The 14,435-nt window shown below is 36.2% G+C and overlaps 1 protein-coding gene across 3 annotated transcripts; it reads right to left on the bottom strand.

Moving 5' to 3' along the window:
- Positions 1-216: 216 nt before the first annotated feature.
- Positions 217-12,291, bottom strand: LOC133614199 (uncharacterized). Of its 3 annotated transcripts, none has more exons than XM_061972034.1 (9): positions 11,716-12,291; positions 11,588-11,648; positions 11,304-11,512; positions 7,423-7,668; positions 6,792-6,929; positions 6,648-6,720; positions 4,901-5,031; positions 4,713-4,785; positions 217-2,113 (listed from the first exon to the last, which is right to left on the bottom strand). In XM_061972034.1, exons 1-9 carry the CDS (start codon positions 12,043-12,045, stop codon positions 945-947), a joined length of 2,430 nt encoding a protein of 809 aa, XP_061828018.1. In that variant the 5' UTR covers positions 12,046-12,291; the 3' UTR covers positions 217-944. The 3 variants fall into 3 exon arrangements, with proteins under 3 accessions (XP_061828018.1, XP_061828019.1, XP_061828020.1); XM_061972035.1 differs by having other exon boundaries at positions 217-2,080; XM_061972036.1 differs by having other exon boundaries at positions 11,588-11,932.
- Positions 12,292-14,435: the final 2,144 nt, after the last annotated feature.

Here is a 14,435-nt window from a genome sequence, read left to right as displayed (position 1 = left end):
TCCTTTGAGCGCTATTGCCCGCACCTGCTTTGTTTTCGCAATCAAGACTCTAAGTTGTGCGTACACTATCCTTCTTTGTGGGGACATCGTTGATTGTCATGTCATGTACGGGATGTGCTTTGTGGACGTCCTTTGCTCCACACGCTGTAAGTTTTTGCTGTCGTCCAGCATTCTGTGTTTGTTGACTTTGTAGCCAGTTCAGTTTTACTTTTGTTTTACATAGCCATTCCTATGCTTCAGTGCCTTTTCCTAGCGGGACTTGCCTTGTTATTTTTTGGTTTAAGTGTTACATACCTTTTTACCTGCACGCTGTCTCCCTCTGTGCTCTGCATATTGGGATCACGACAAACCATCCTCGACGCTTTCCGACTTCTACAAAGCAATGAACTACCTGCTGCCACCTACTGGTATGGAGTATTACAAGATTACCCTGCCAAGCTCTACACAGCACAGGCACTAGACAATGGCACATTATTATGATTATTGATTTGCAAAAAAATATTTTTTGGACCAATTAGGTAAAGTTGCATAATTTCCCACAGCACACCAGACAATATCTCACGGCACACTAGTGTGCCGCGGCAGTGGTTGAAAATCACTGCTGTAGGTGGCACTATTGCGCAAATACACAATATGGTTGACAAATGCCAAACCCAAGGCAAAGATTTCTTTCTTTTTTTTTTTACTTTGAGTCATTTTTGTGTAGTCCTGGTTAAAAAAACAACCAGAAAGTTGCACACATATAGAAAAAAGATACATTTTTTAAAAAACACATTTAAAAAGCTCCTTGGTGTGCATGTGCTTGGCAGGGGTCTTGAGTGAATGGTATGTACATGGTGTGTCCTCCCTCAAGTGTCTTTACACATGCCCGCAAAGAAATGTCCACAAGGAGCACGCTTGCTTGGTAGAAAAGTAGGAAAACCCAGTTGTCCCTGATTGCAGCTTTAAGTCTGTGAATGTGAGCCATTATGTTTGGTCTCCAAGTCCGAGCCGTCGCTGGGGGGGTCCGGCTGGCTGGTCGGCTCGTCGCTGAGCGAGTTGTCGTCCGCCTGCTCCAAGGATCGCCTCCGGTTGCGACAGTACAGCGTCTCCTCCCTCACCGGCACGTTGGTGCCTCGGATGTACCTCAGGTGCACGCCGCTGTAGGCCGGCTTGCCCAGGTGCAGGTTGGTGGTGACCGGGGTGAAGTTGTACCTGCGGCGATGTCGAGGCCGCGAGCATCGCTTTGGCGAGCGCTGCCTCGCCGTCTTTGGTCCGCTGAGAACGCAGGAGATGGCGTGTCGTCTGGCGGCTGTCCTGACTTTCTCACCGTGCTCCTCTTGCTCCTGTTTGCTTACGTCCTCCTCGTCTTGGTCATACTCTTCCTCCTCCTTGTACTCACCACCTTCTCTTCCTTCTTCCTCCTTTCTGTCATCCACCTCCTCATCTTGTCTTTCATCCGTTTCCTCTTCCTCCTCCTCATCTTGTCTTTCATCCGTTTCCTCTTCCTCCTCCTCTTCTTCTTCTTCTTCCACATCCAGCTTTTCCTCCTCCGCCTCCCCTTCTTTTTCTTCCTTCTCTTCCTCTTCACCATACATCTCAATCTCCTGAGAATCCTGAGAATCATCTTCTCCAATCATCCCAAAGGTCTCCCCAAAGGTGTCCCCAAAGATCTCCCCAAAGGTCTCCCTAAACGTCTCCCCAAAGGTCTCCCTAAACGTCTCCTTAAGGCGCTCTTCCTGTGACCTTTTCTCTTTCACCTGCACCGCCACCACCTCCTCTGCCTCCCCTTCCTCATCCTTTTCCTCCAGCTCATTTTCCTCCTCCTGCGTCTCCTCTCCTTCTCTTTCCTCTTTCTCCCCACCACCGTGTTCTTCTGACCTCTCCTCTTCTTCTTCTTCTTCTTCTTCCTCCTCGCCATTTTCCTCTTCCTCCTCCTCTTCTACCTCTTCCTCCTGTTTCCCCCATCTGTCCTCTTCTACCTCTTCCTCCTGTTTCCCCCATCTGTACTCCTGGTGGTGCTCCTCCTCCTCCTCGTACTCCTCCTCGTCTTGCTTGCTCTCGTCCTCGTCTGACTCCTCTGATAGCTCCTGTCCTCCTGCTGCGTGATGAAGAACTTGCTTACAGGCTGCAACTAACAAAGTCATTTCACATTAGTGCCGCAGGCCATTCATAAAAATGTCATCACTTCTTCAATCAGTCATTTTGTGGGGCCTTAAAGGGGAACATTATCACAATTTCAGAAGGGTTAAAACCATTAAAAATCAGTTCCCAGTGGCTTATTTTATTTTTCGAAGTTTTTTTCAAACTTTTACCCATCACGCAATATCCCTAAAAAAAGCTTCAAAGTGCCTGATTTTAACCATCGTTATATACACCCGTCCATTTTCCTGTGACGTCACACAGTGATGCCAATACAAACAAACATGGCGGATAGAACAGCAAGATATAGCGACATTAGCTCGGATTCAGACTCGGATTTCAGCGGCTTAAGCGATTCGACAGATTACGCATGTATTGAAACGGATGGTTGTAGTGTGGAGGCAGGTAGCGAAAACAAAATTGAAGAAGAAACTGAAGCTATTGAGCCATATCGGTTTGAACCGTATGCAACGAAACCGACGAAAACGACACGACAGCCAGAGACACGGGAGAAAGCGAGGACGAATTCGGCGATCGCCTTCTAACCAACGATTGGTATGTGTTTGTTTGGCATTAAAGGAAACTAACAACTATGAACTAGGTTTACAGCATATGAAATACATTTGGCAACAACATGCACTTTGAGAGTGCAGACAGCCCATTTCAGGGCTGTCTGCATTTAAATGTTTTTAAGCTAAATTATTGGTAAACACAGTTTATGTATAATAATTTACGTAAAACCGCGAGTAATGAATAAAGTTTTCATCAATTAATATATTCTGTAGACATACTCTCATCCGCTCTCTTTTCCTGAAAGCTGATCTGTCCAGTTTTGGAGTTGATGTCAGCATCTGCTTTGAGTGTCGCAGGATATCCACACATTCTTGCCATCTCTGTCGTAGCATAGCTTTCGTCGGTAAAGTGTGCAGAACAAACGACTGACCATTTCGTCGGCTTTCCCCACAGCCTCGTATTTTGAACAAATTTCGTCCAATTTCTTGCCACTTTCGCATCTTTGGGCCACTGGTGCAACTTGAATCCGTCCCTGTTCGTGTTGTTACACCCTCCGACAACACACCGACGAAAATGAGAAAATGGCGGATTGCTTCCCGATGTGACATCACTACGTGATGTCATCGCTCCGAGAGCGAATAATAGAAAAGCGTTTAATTAGCCAAAATTCACCCATTTAGAGTTCGGAAATCGGTTAAAAAATATATGGTCTTTTTTCTGCAATATCAAGGTATATATTGACGCTTACATAGGTCTGGTGATAATGTTCCCCTTTAAAAGCTTGGAAACAAAGTTCAATGCTTATTTATATAAACATTTAGTTTGGGTATCAAATTATGTTTAATTTGTCATTTCTATGGTATTTTATTTCTAACACATTTTTAAGAGACGCCTTTTCCAATGGGCATAATACAAAACATTTTATTTATTTTTTATATTTAATTTTTTAGCTTTGCACAGTAACATTTTTCTGCTTGACCTTTGACCCAGTGTCAGTTGAACATCAGTACATTTGAGGTTATTCTATTGTTTAACATAATGTCATTGAAAAATGTAAAAATTTAAAATCTTTAAGACCGTCATTGAATTTTGTTTTATTTACATTTGTTATTAATTTCAAAATTGTAATTAATTCTAAAATGTATTTTTAGAATTAAAATATATTTCAAAATGTAAAGTTATTTCTTTAAGCTAAGGTACATTTAATTACATTTAGATTTTTGGTTCAAATTGTATTTTATTTTGATGTTTAATTTAGTTACTTTTTTAAATTGTATTTTATATTTAATTTAATACCCTAATTTGAGGATGTAAAGGGCGCTACATACATTTGATGTATTATTATTATTATTCAATAATGTAATATTAATTGAATTGAATTTTTTTGAGGATGTAAAGGGCGTTACATAAATTTGATGTATTATTATTATTATTCAATAATGTAATATTAATTTAATTGAATTTTTAAAATTTTAAAATAGTTTCTCTGAATGGCTTTTAACCAAGTATCCAAAAACTGTGCAATAAGTACAATTTATTTTTTATAAATTAATTTAATGTAATTTTTTAGGATCTTAAGACACTTCACTTTTCTGTTTGGCTTTTGGCCCGGTATTCAAAATCCTGCGGTGTCAATTAAACATCAGCATTTTATTCCATTTCTATGTTCATAATTCAATGTGATTTAATTAAAAAAAATTTTTTTTATAAACTGTTAAAACATTATTTTAATTAAATTATTTTAAATTAAATAAATTAAATTATAATAAATGATATTCAATTAATATGTGTTAGTTTTAATTTGTGTTAATTGTAGCCTATGTCAGTAAATTAAATTGTTTATCATTTCATCTTTTTAAGTTCCACGATTTTAAGACTACTTTTTCTGCTTAGTTTTTGACCCAGATGTGGATTTTATTGCTATTACTAATGTTCTAAAGTTGCACTTTTTACTTTTATGTGCCTTATGTTTGACCTTTTTTAATAATTGTTTCTACTCTTTTTCAACACTTTAATTGTTGTTTTTCAAAATAAAAGTTCCATGTATAGAGTTGGTCCAGTGCTACTCTTTCACTCACCTTCACGTTTAGAAGTGTCCTTAACGTCGGTGTTTTGATGCTCACTTGTCCAAGACCTATCTGGCGTATATTCCTGCAAATTTCATCAAAAAACAGCATTATTTAGAGCAGAACTAAACATACAAAGCTAATCAAGCATGTCAGAAAACAGTCATCATGAATCCAAGGGCCACAAAGCAACAAGGTACCGTGCTGGATGGGCTCCGCCACTTTGGTAGCATGTAGTCGTCAGTCTCTGAAAAGTCGGACTTAAGGCGACTGTCGGTATCGCTGGCTGCAGAGACAAGTTCATCAGTCTGGACCATCTTACTTTGCTTGCCTGTCAATCAAACACCAGCGTTAAACTAAACAAAAGCTGAGCAATTCTTTAGACACACTGCAAGAAAGAGCTGTTATAAGATAAAAAGACTAGAATTTATGGGAAAAAAAACACTAAAAACTAGTGAAATGATCGGCCCATGCAGCTCGTTATATTACTTGATAAGACATCCTAAATTAAGATTTGTATATCTAGAAATTAACAGAACTTTTAAAATAGAAATAAGTATTTTATTCTGAAAACAAGCATTATCATTCAACTTGCAATTCTTAAATCAAGCATCCACGGGATGTTGCAGAATCTTAAAAAAAAAAATTATATATATATATATATATATATATATATGTGTGAGGGAAAACCAAAATAGCTTATTCGAAGTTATTTTCTCAATTTTGACATTTTTAAAAACCGGAATCGACAACATATAATTCATGCTGAAATTAGGATTGATGAAAAGCCAATGACTAAAAATAAGTAAATATCTCCTAAAACTAGGGACATTTCTAGAAATACATTTTAAAATCTTGGCAAGTGGCAAATCATTTGCAATGCACATACACTCAGTGTGTTTACATACACTAAAAAACTAATTATAGGTTTAATTTGTTTTAAACTAACTTGTTAAAACACATAATGGATAGTGGATAATAATTATCATAATAATATTTCATTATGATAAGTATTGTGCATCTATTAGGGGGCAATTAAGCCTTCCCTGTCTGCCTTTGTTTCAAGGTTCCTTGAACGCACCATACTGGAAAAAACTCACAATTACATCTTTGTCATTTCTAGTCAAAACATAAACAAACTTGATGCAAGTTACAATCCCCTGAAGTCTATAGAAAATAGAGATTTTCTGAGGAACAAAATACTGCTTTTGAGCATCACAAGTTTGTTCTGAGACACACAACTTCACAATACCAGCAAGTATAGTTAATACGTTTTAATTGCTAATTTCAAGATACATTTAAGTTTGTAAAGCTTAATTAATTATAATGTCTTGTTTCAAGAAATCTTACCAAGACAATTTTGACTCATTACAAGGAAAAATAACTTGTTTTATTTTTTTTTCACTCTTTTTAAGAGCGGCATTTTTTTTTAGTGATGTGCGCTACCACGGATTTTCTTTCCGATTCGATACAGAGTAAAATTCAGCCTGGTATCGGCTAAAACTTAAAAGTTGTGTATTTTAAATATTAACATAGCCTAAATAGAGTTATTTATTATTATTTACTATATATTATTTATTATCATCATTATGTATACTTATTTTTATATATTATCTTTTTTCAAACTCTGAAGTATATTGATGTAGTGGCCTGAAAGATAATATAGCCGAGCTCTGATACGGACAAAATCATACAAAGTAAACGATGTTTCAAACCCTAACAAAAGAAAATAAGTAACATAATAAAAGCATAAAATACAGTGATTAATAAGAACTAGTATTAAAATAAATCACAATTAATTTACTTGTATATGTTGGTGTGAAAATACTGAACATGTAAACAAAAGCATTTAACATTGACACATTGCCTCAGTCACAAATACTCTCAAAAAACAAAGTATTGATATTTTGATATGCGCTTCAGTATCGATCCATCACTAACATTTACCTTTTTTGTGCGGGCGTCTCCGTGACCTGATTGGACTGATGTTACTCGTCTCCGATTCCGTGGTCCTGTCCGTCTGGAAGAAAGAAACCCCGTCAGTGCCGCCATTATTTGTGTGGCTTCAAAAAGGGCCAAAAAAACACGTACTCTTTGTTTCTGGATAAATCTGTTCACTAGTGACGGCAGGCCGACGGACACGTCGCTGGTCTTGCACATCTTCCTCTGCTCCATGGCGACTTGGCGGTTGAGCGAGCCTTGAAGCAACATGTTGCTCTTCTCCAGGAACTGGAACACAGCATCAGAACGCAGACTCGTCATGGCGGCGGTGATCTCCCCCCTTTAAAATCTTACTGACACGGACCATGCGGGGCCACTAATGCGGCCGTGTTATTACGAGCGTATTAGGGCTCTGCCACCTTTGCAGCATGTCGTCAGGTAGTGAATTTACTATGTTCAAGAGCAGTTTTATGGGCTTTCATTCATCCTGTTATACTTATTTAGACAATGACGGAGGCTGACATTCAGGGTGCCAGCCCGCTGAAGAGGAATAGAAAACATGTTGAGGGTCAAAAGACATGTTGGTGGACATTGTGGCGTACTCACCAGTACCCAATAGGCACACCTGCACAATCTAAAGACCAGATCTGTGGTCCTTTACAAGATAATAACGACATCATTGTCATAATAATAGATGCTGGTATTCATTGACGCAGCATGTCTTTGGGTTGTGCATGTGTATCTAATGTGGGTATGCATTCTGCCCCGCCCCCGAACACACCTGTATCCTCCTGTCCTTCTCCTCCAGCTGGACGGTGATCTCATTCAGCCTGCGAGTGAGTTCCTCCTTCTCCAGCAGGTTGGGGTTCTGGATGACCTTCCACTGGAGGTGCTGGATCCGGTCTTTGGCGTCCAACAAGTCCTTCTCGGTGGCCTGCAGCTTCTTCGCCAGCTTGTCGCGGCTGGAGCGCGTCTCGCCCAGCAGCTTGCGCAGGGCCTTGACCTCGTTTCTGTGCTGTTCCTGTATCTGCAGGGCGGGTCAGAGACCAGGTGTTGATTAAAGGACAAAAATACTATTAATTAATCACAAAAGAACGATCGCCTTAATCATGAATTAATGAAGATTAATTAACATTAACATTAACATGCTCCTTTAACTAAACCGGATTATTGCGCAATCAGTAATCAGGCCACTGAAAATATGCCTGAGGAAACTCGACTGGTATGTTTTTGTGACAAATGTTGCTTCAAAAACACCCCTTTAAATAAACTCCTATAATAATAGTACATATAATATATCATAATAATATGATAAATATGATAAATGACGTACATTCAAGTAAAACATGTTTAATATGTATGACATTTTGACCAAAAAATAAAAAATAATTGACAGCACAAAATACAACCACAAGGCTATAATAAAAAAAAAATGTTGTATGTATATTTTTATTTCATTATACCATTTTACTATTAATTGCGATTAATCACAATTCAAAAGTGCGATGAAGCTGAATAAAACTTAATTGTTCAGAGTGATGCTTGAACTTGGACCCAGTTCCAACTGGAACTTAGAGGATATGATTAGTTGCACGGCCTATTCTAAGCATATACATACTAAACATTTCTTATCACTTCATCCTTCATTATCTTAATTACATCCCAACATAATATATCCCTACAACAGCACTATAAAAACACCAAGCTATGTAATAAAGACTTAAGCTTGTTTATTGTAAAATGTTACTGCATTTATGTGGCTATTTTTGTCTTTGTTATTGTACTATTTTTCCATTAATCATGATTAATCACATTTCAAAAGTGTGATGAACCAGATTCAAAAAAAATATTTTGACAGCTGTAAAAAAACAACACCTGACTGTAATAAATACTTGTGCTTGTTTATTATACTGTTTTACAGCATTCATGTGGATATTTTGTCTTTATTGTGTGGTACTATTTTACTTTTGATTTATGATTATTCACAATTCAAAAGTGACTGATTTAAAAATTAATCGTTTGAGAGCACCAAGAAAACAAAAGACTAATGAAAATGTGCGCTTGTTTATTGTGAAGGTTTACTGCTTTCATGTGGCTGTTTTATTATGGACTTATTTTATTGTACTATTTTACTATTAATCGTGATTAATCACCATTCAAAAGTGCGATTAATCAAAATAAAAAAATAATTGACAGCACAAAATACAACCACAAGGCTATAATACATATTTTTATTTATTTTTTAATTTCATTGTACCGTTTCACTGGTAATCACGATTAAATCACAATTCAAAAGTGTGATGAAGCTGAATAAAACGTAATTGTTTGACAACACTATAAAAACACAAGGCTATATAATAAAAACTTGCGCTTGTTTATTGTAAAGTTTTACTGCATTTATGTGGCTATTTTTGTAATTGTACTATTTTCCATTATTCACGATTAATCACATTTCAAAAGTGTGATGAACCAGATTCAAAACAATTATTTTGACAGCAGTAAAAAAACACACAACTGTAATAAATACGTGTGCTTGTTTATTGTACTGTTTTACTGCATTCATGTGGATATTTTGTCTTTATTGGGTGCTACTATTTTACTTTTAATTTATGATTAATCACAATTCAAAACTGACTGATTTAAAAATGTAATGTTTGTAAGCACTAAGAAAACAAAAGACTAATGAAAATGTGCGCTTATTTATTGTGAAGGTTTACTGCTTTCATGCGGCTGTTTTATTATGGACTTATTTTATTGTACTATTTTACTATTAATCGTGATTAATCACGCTACTGTATTTCAATGTTGTTCATTAAGGTTGACCTCCATATATTATTGATAATATTACATCATTATTTTTATATATTATTATTTCATATACTGTAATTTAATATGAATAAATTGTACTTGTTTGTGTCCTCATTTTATTTTGTTTATTGTATTCATGAATTTGGTGATTTTGTATAATTTCTTATTTGATCATTACATTCAGTATGTTGTTATATTTTCAGATTCATATTTTACTGCACCACTTTGTCTAAATATGAACAATTTCTAAATTACACACATTCTATTGCAATGTAATTCATTATTTAAGTACAGTATTTTATTGTTTCTATATTCAAATACAGTGTTAGTGTTCAATAATATAACAGTAGCCAAAAATATGAACTGTTATTGTTAAATAAACCTTCTGCTTCGTTTTTAATGAATACTTGGGCCTACTATGCTACTGTATTTCAATGTTGGTCATTAAGGTTGCCCTCCATATATTGTTGATGATATTACATCATTATTTTTATAAATTATTATTTCATATACTGTAATTTAATATGAATAAATTGTCCTTGTTTGTGTCTTCATTTTATTTTGTTTATTGTATTCATGAATTTGGTGATTTTGTATAATTTCTTAATTTGATCATTACATTCAGTATGTTGTTATATTTTCAGGTGAATATTTTACTGCACCACTTTGTCTGAATATGAACAATTTCTAAATTACACACATTCTATTGCAATGTAATTCATTATTCAAGTACAGTATTGTATTGTTTTCTATATTCAAACAGTAGCCAAAAATATGAACTATTATTGTTAAATAAAACATCTGCTTTGTTTTTAATGAATACTTAGGCCTACTACGCTACGGTATTACAATGTTGGTCATTAAGGTTGCTCTCCATATATTGATGATATTACATCATTATTTTTATAAATTATTATTTCATATACTGTAATTTAATATGAATAAATGATCCTTGTTTGTGTCCTCATTTTATTTTGTTTATTGTATTCATGAATTTGAGAATTGTGTATACTCTCTTATTTGATCATTACATTCAGTATGTTGTTATATTTTTATATTCATATTTTACTGCATCACTTTGTCTAAATATGAACAATTTCTAAATTACACACATTCTATTGCAATGTAATTCATTATTTAAGTACAGTATTGTATTGTTTTCTATATTCAAACACAGTGTTACTGTTCAATAATATAACAGTAGCCAAAAATATGAACTATTATTGTTAAATAAAACATCTGCTTTGATTTTAATGAATACTTAGGCCTACTACGCTACTGTGTTACAATGTTGGTCATTAATGTTGCCCTCCATATATTATTGATGATATTACATCATTATTTTTATATATTTATTATTTCATATACTGTAATTTAATATGAATAAATTGTCCTTGTTTGTGTCCTCATTTTATTTTGTTTATTGTATTCATGAATTTGGGGATTTTGTATACTCTCTTATTTGATCATTACATTCAGTATGTTATATTTTCATATTCATATTTTACTGCACCACTTTGTCTAAAATATGAACAATTTCTAAATTACACACATTCTATTGCAATGTAATTCATTATTTGAGTACAGTATTTTGTTTATTTATATAGTCAAACAGTGTTACTGTTCAAACTGTGTATAATATAACAATGGCCAAAAATATGAACTATTATTGTTAAAAAAAATGTTTTAATGAATACTTAGGCCTACTACGCTACTGTATTTCAATGCATTTGGAGGGCCAAGTGTTTTCTGAGGTTGTACTTGGTGAAAAAATTTGAGGAGCAACATATATGATGCTGCGTGCATGTTTCGTGTTGCAATACCGAATGTGTTGGGAGTATTTAAGCCACATACCTGGGAAATACTGCCTTCTAAATCTTGGAACTGCTGCAGCGCCACCGTGTGTCGATGGAGAACGTTCTTCAACAGTTTGTTCTCACTCTTGGACTCCTTCAGCTGCTGCTGCAGTGTAAAGTTCTGGTTCTTCAGCTCTTTGATACAGTTGGAAGTCTGCTCCCTGGACTTTGAAGTCTCCCTGAGGGGCGGCAACTTGACTTTGGGGGCTGGACGATGCAGAAGATTGTGTTAAATAACGATATTAGAAATGTTATTGCTGTGGTTTTTTTTTAATGCAATACCTTCAGCTCGCCTGTACGGGTTGAGTTTGTCCTCCTGGCCTTTGCATGCATGAAACTTGGGCTGCAAAAGGCGCTGCACAGGTAAGAGTCTGGGGAGGGAGCAGCTTAGGGAAGGGTCTTTAGTGTACCTGGCAGCAGGAGCATCGCCCTCGGCTGCAGTCCTCGATACAAAGTCCCGCTGATTGAAACTCATCGCTCCCTTTCCTCCCTCCTAGACACACATGGCAAATTGCGCGCACACAGCAGGAGACTGGCGGCCATACGCGGAGTTTTTTTTTTTTTTTTAAACACCTATAATAATATTCATAAAAACATGGCGCGGACGTTACACGGCTGTGAAGCTCCGAATCGGACTTCAGTGTGGCTTTTGATGACGTGATCGGTTGTAAACTCAATATCAGAGCAGCGATACAGACGACGCCTGGCCTTTTACAGGTGGACGACGCGGGCGACATCATACAGGTGCTATGACGTCAGCGGCGGGCCGGTGGGCGGGGCGACAACACTGAAGAGAAGTGTTGCGTTCTGCAGACTTTTAAACTGTTACGGTGTTTTATTTAAGTTTAAAACGTTTTAGCCCACTCGGCAAGCTGATGGGAGTACTGCTTTGGAAGAGTTGGAGGCGCAACATATCAACAGAAAATGTTCTAAAACATGGGTCCCCAAACTACGGCCCACGGGCCGGATTTGGCCTGCCTGCGTCCAAAATCCGGCCCGCGGGCAGTCCCAAGTTAAAAACAATTGTTTTTAATTTTTTTTTTTTAATATCTGTCCTTTCTAATCCATTTTCTACCGCTTGTTACTCTCGGTGTCTCCTAGCCGCTCAGGCAAATCATATTGTCTAATTTTTACCATAGTGACGTCTTCAGCGGCAAGTGCGCGCTCTTTCAGTCAATTAGTGCGCAAGGAATATATATATATATATATATATATATATATATATATATTTTATTTTTTTTAAATTATATATATAGTCATATTCAAAAGTTTACATACACTTGTAAAGAACATAATGTCATGGCTGTCTTGAGTTTCCAAAAATGTCTACAACTCTTATTTTTTTGTGATAGAGTGATTGGAGCACATACTTTTGTTGGTCACAAAAAACATTCATGAAGTTTGGTTATTTTATGAATTTATTATGAGTCGACTGAAAATGTGACCAAATCTGCTGGGTCAAAAGTATACATACAGCAATGTTAATATTTGGTCACATGTCCCTTGGCATGCAATAAGGCACTTTTCGTAGCCATCCACAAGCTTCTGGTAAGCTTCTGGTTGAATTTTTGACCACTCCTCTTGACAAAATTGGTGCAGTTCAGCTAAATTAGTTGGTTTTCTGACATGGACTTGTTTCTTCAGCATTGTCCACGCGTTTAAGTCAGGACTTTGGGAAGGCCATTCTGAAATCTTAATTCTAGCCTGATTTAGCCATTCCTTTACTTTTGACGTGTGTTTGGGGTCATTGTCCTTTTGGAACACCCAACTGCGCCCAAGACCCAACCTCCGGGCTGATGATTTTAGGTTGTCCTGAAGAATTTGGAGGTAATCCTCCTTTTTCACTCTCTGTAAAGCACCAGTTCTATTGGCAGCAAAACAGGCCCAGGGCATAATACTACCACCACCATGCTTGACGGTAGGATTGCTGTTCGTGAGATTAAAGGCCTCACCTTTTCTCCTCCAAACATCCATCCACCCATCCATTTTCTACCGCTTGTCCCTTTTGGGGTCGCGGGGGGGGGGGGTTCTGGAGCCTATCTCAGCTGCATTCGGGCGGAAGGCGGGGTACACCCTGGACAAGTCGCCACCTCATCGCAGGGCCAACACAGATAGACAGACAACATTCAGACTCACATTCACACACTAGGGCCAATTTAGTGTTGCCAATCAACCTATCCCCAGGTATATATATATATACACACACACATATATTCTATTAAAACACACACACACATTTTATCCACAGGAAATAATGTAAAGTGAATTGAGTCAAACTCCGGCTTGCACCTTCAAAGACATGCACCTGGGGATAGGCTGATTGGCAGCACTAAATTGGCCCGTGTGTGTGAATGTGAGTGTGAATGTTGTCCCCCGTGACCCCAAGAGGGACAAGCGGTAAAAAAAAAAAATGGACGGATGGATGGCATTAAATTGGGTACTGTATTTTTTTATAGTTCTGTACAAGCAATATGTTTTAACTTTGGTGCTGTCAAATTATTATTTTTTTAAATCACATTAGTCACACTTTAAATTGTGATTAATCACAGTAAATTACTTGCTTTTGTACTTAGTATTAATTTTCACTGAAATAAATATCTCAATATTTTGATAGAAATATAATTTTGTTGTCAGAATGTCATATACACAAAAACATTTTTTGGTGTTTTACTAAATATGTGTAATTTATTTTCTCAAAACTTGGTAACAGTTTTATCAAAACACTTCCATTGAGTTAAATATATATAAAATATGAAAAAAATAAATATTAGTTTTAACTAAACTATTACTTTCATACAAGTGTAAATATAAGATGCCTGCTAAAACTAAATTAAACTAAAATAAAGTAAAACTAATTGTGTTGGAACAGGATAAGAAATCCTGTAAAGTAAAAAACAAAACAAAAAGTGTACTGTATTTTTTGTAGTACTGTACAAGCAGTTTGTTTTAACTAGTGCTGTCAATTCTTTTTATTATTTTTTGCCAGATTAATCACACTTTTAACCTGTAATTATTCATGATTAATAAAGTATATAACTTGCTTTTATAAATTTAAATTTACTTTAAATTAATACCTAAATATTCATACAATCCATCCATCCATCCATTCATTTTCTACCGCTTGTCCCTT

Source organism: Nerophis lumbriciformis, linkage group LG17 (genome assembly GCF_033978685.3).
Source record: "Nerophis lumbriciformis linkage group LG17, RoL_Nlum_v2.1, whole genome shotgun sequence".
Lineage (NCBI taxonomy): Eukaryota > Metazoa > Chordata > Actinopteri > Syngnathiformes > Syngnathidae > Nerophis > Nerophis lumbriciformis.
Note: the sequence above shows the minus strand (reverse complement) of the source record. Positions and strands in the feature narration are given on the sequence as shown.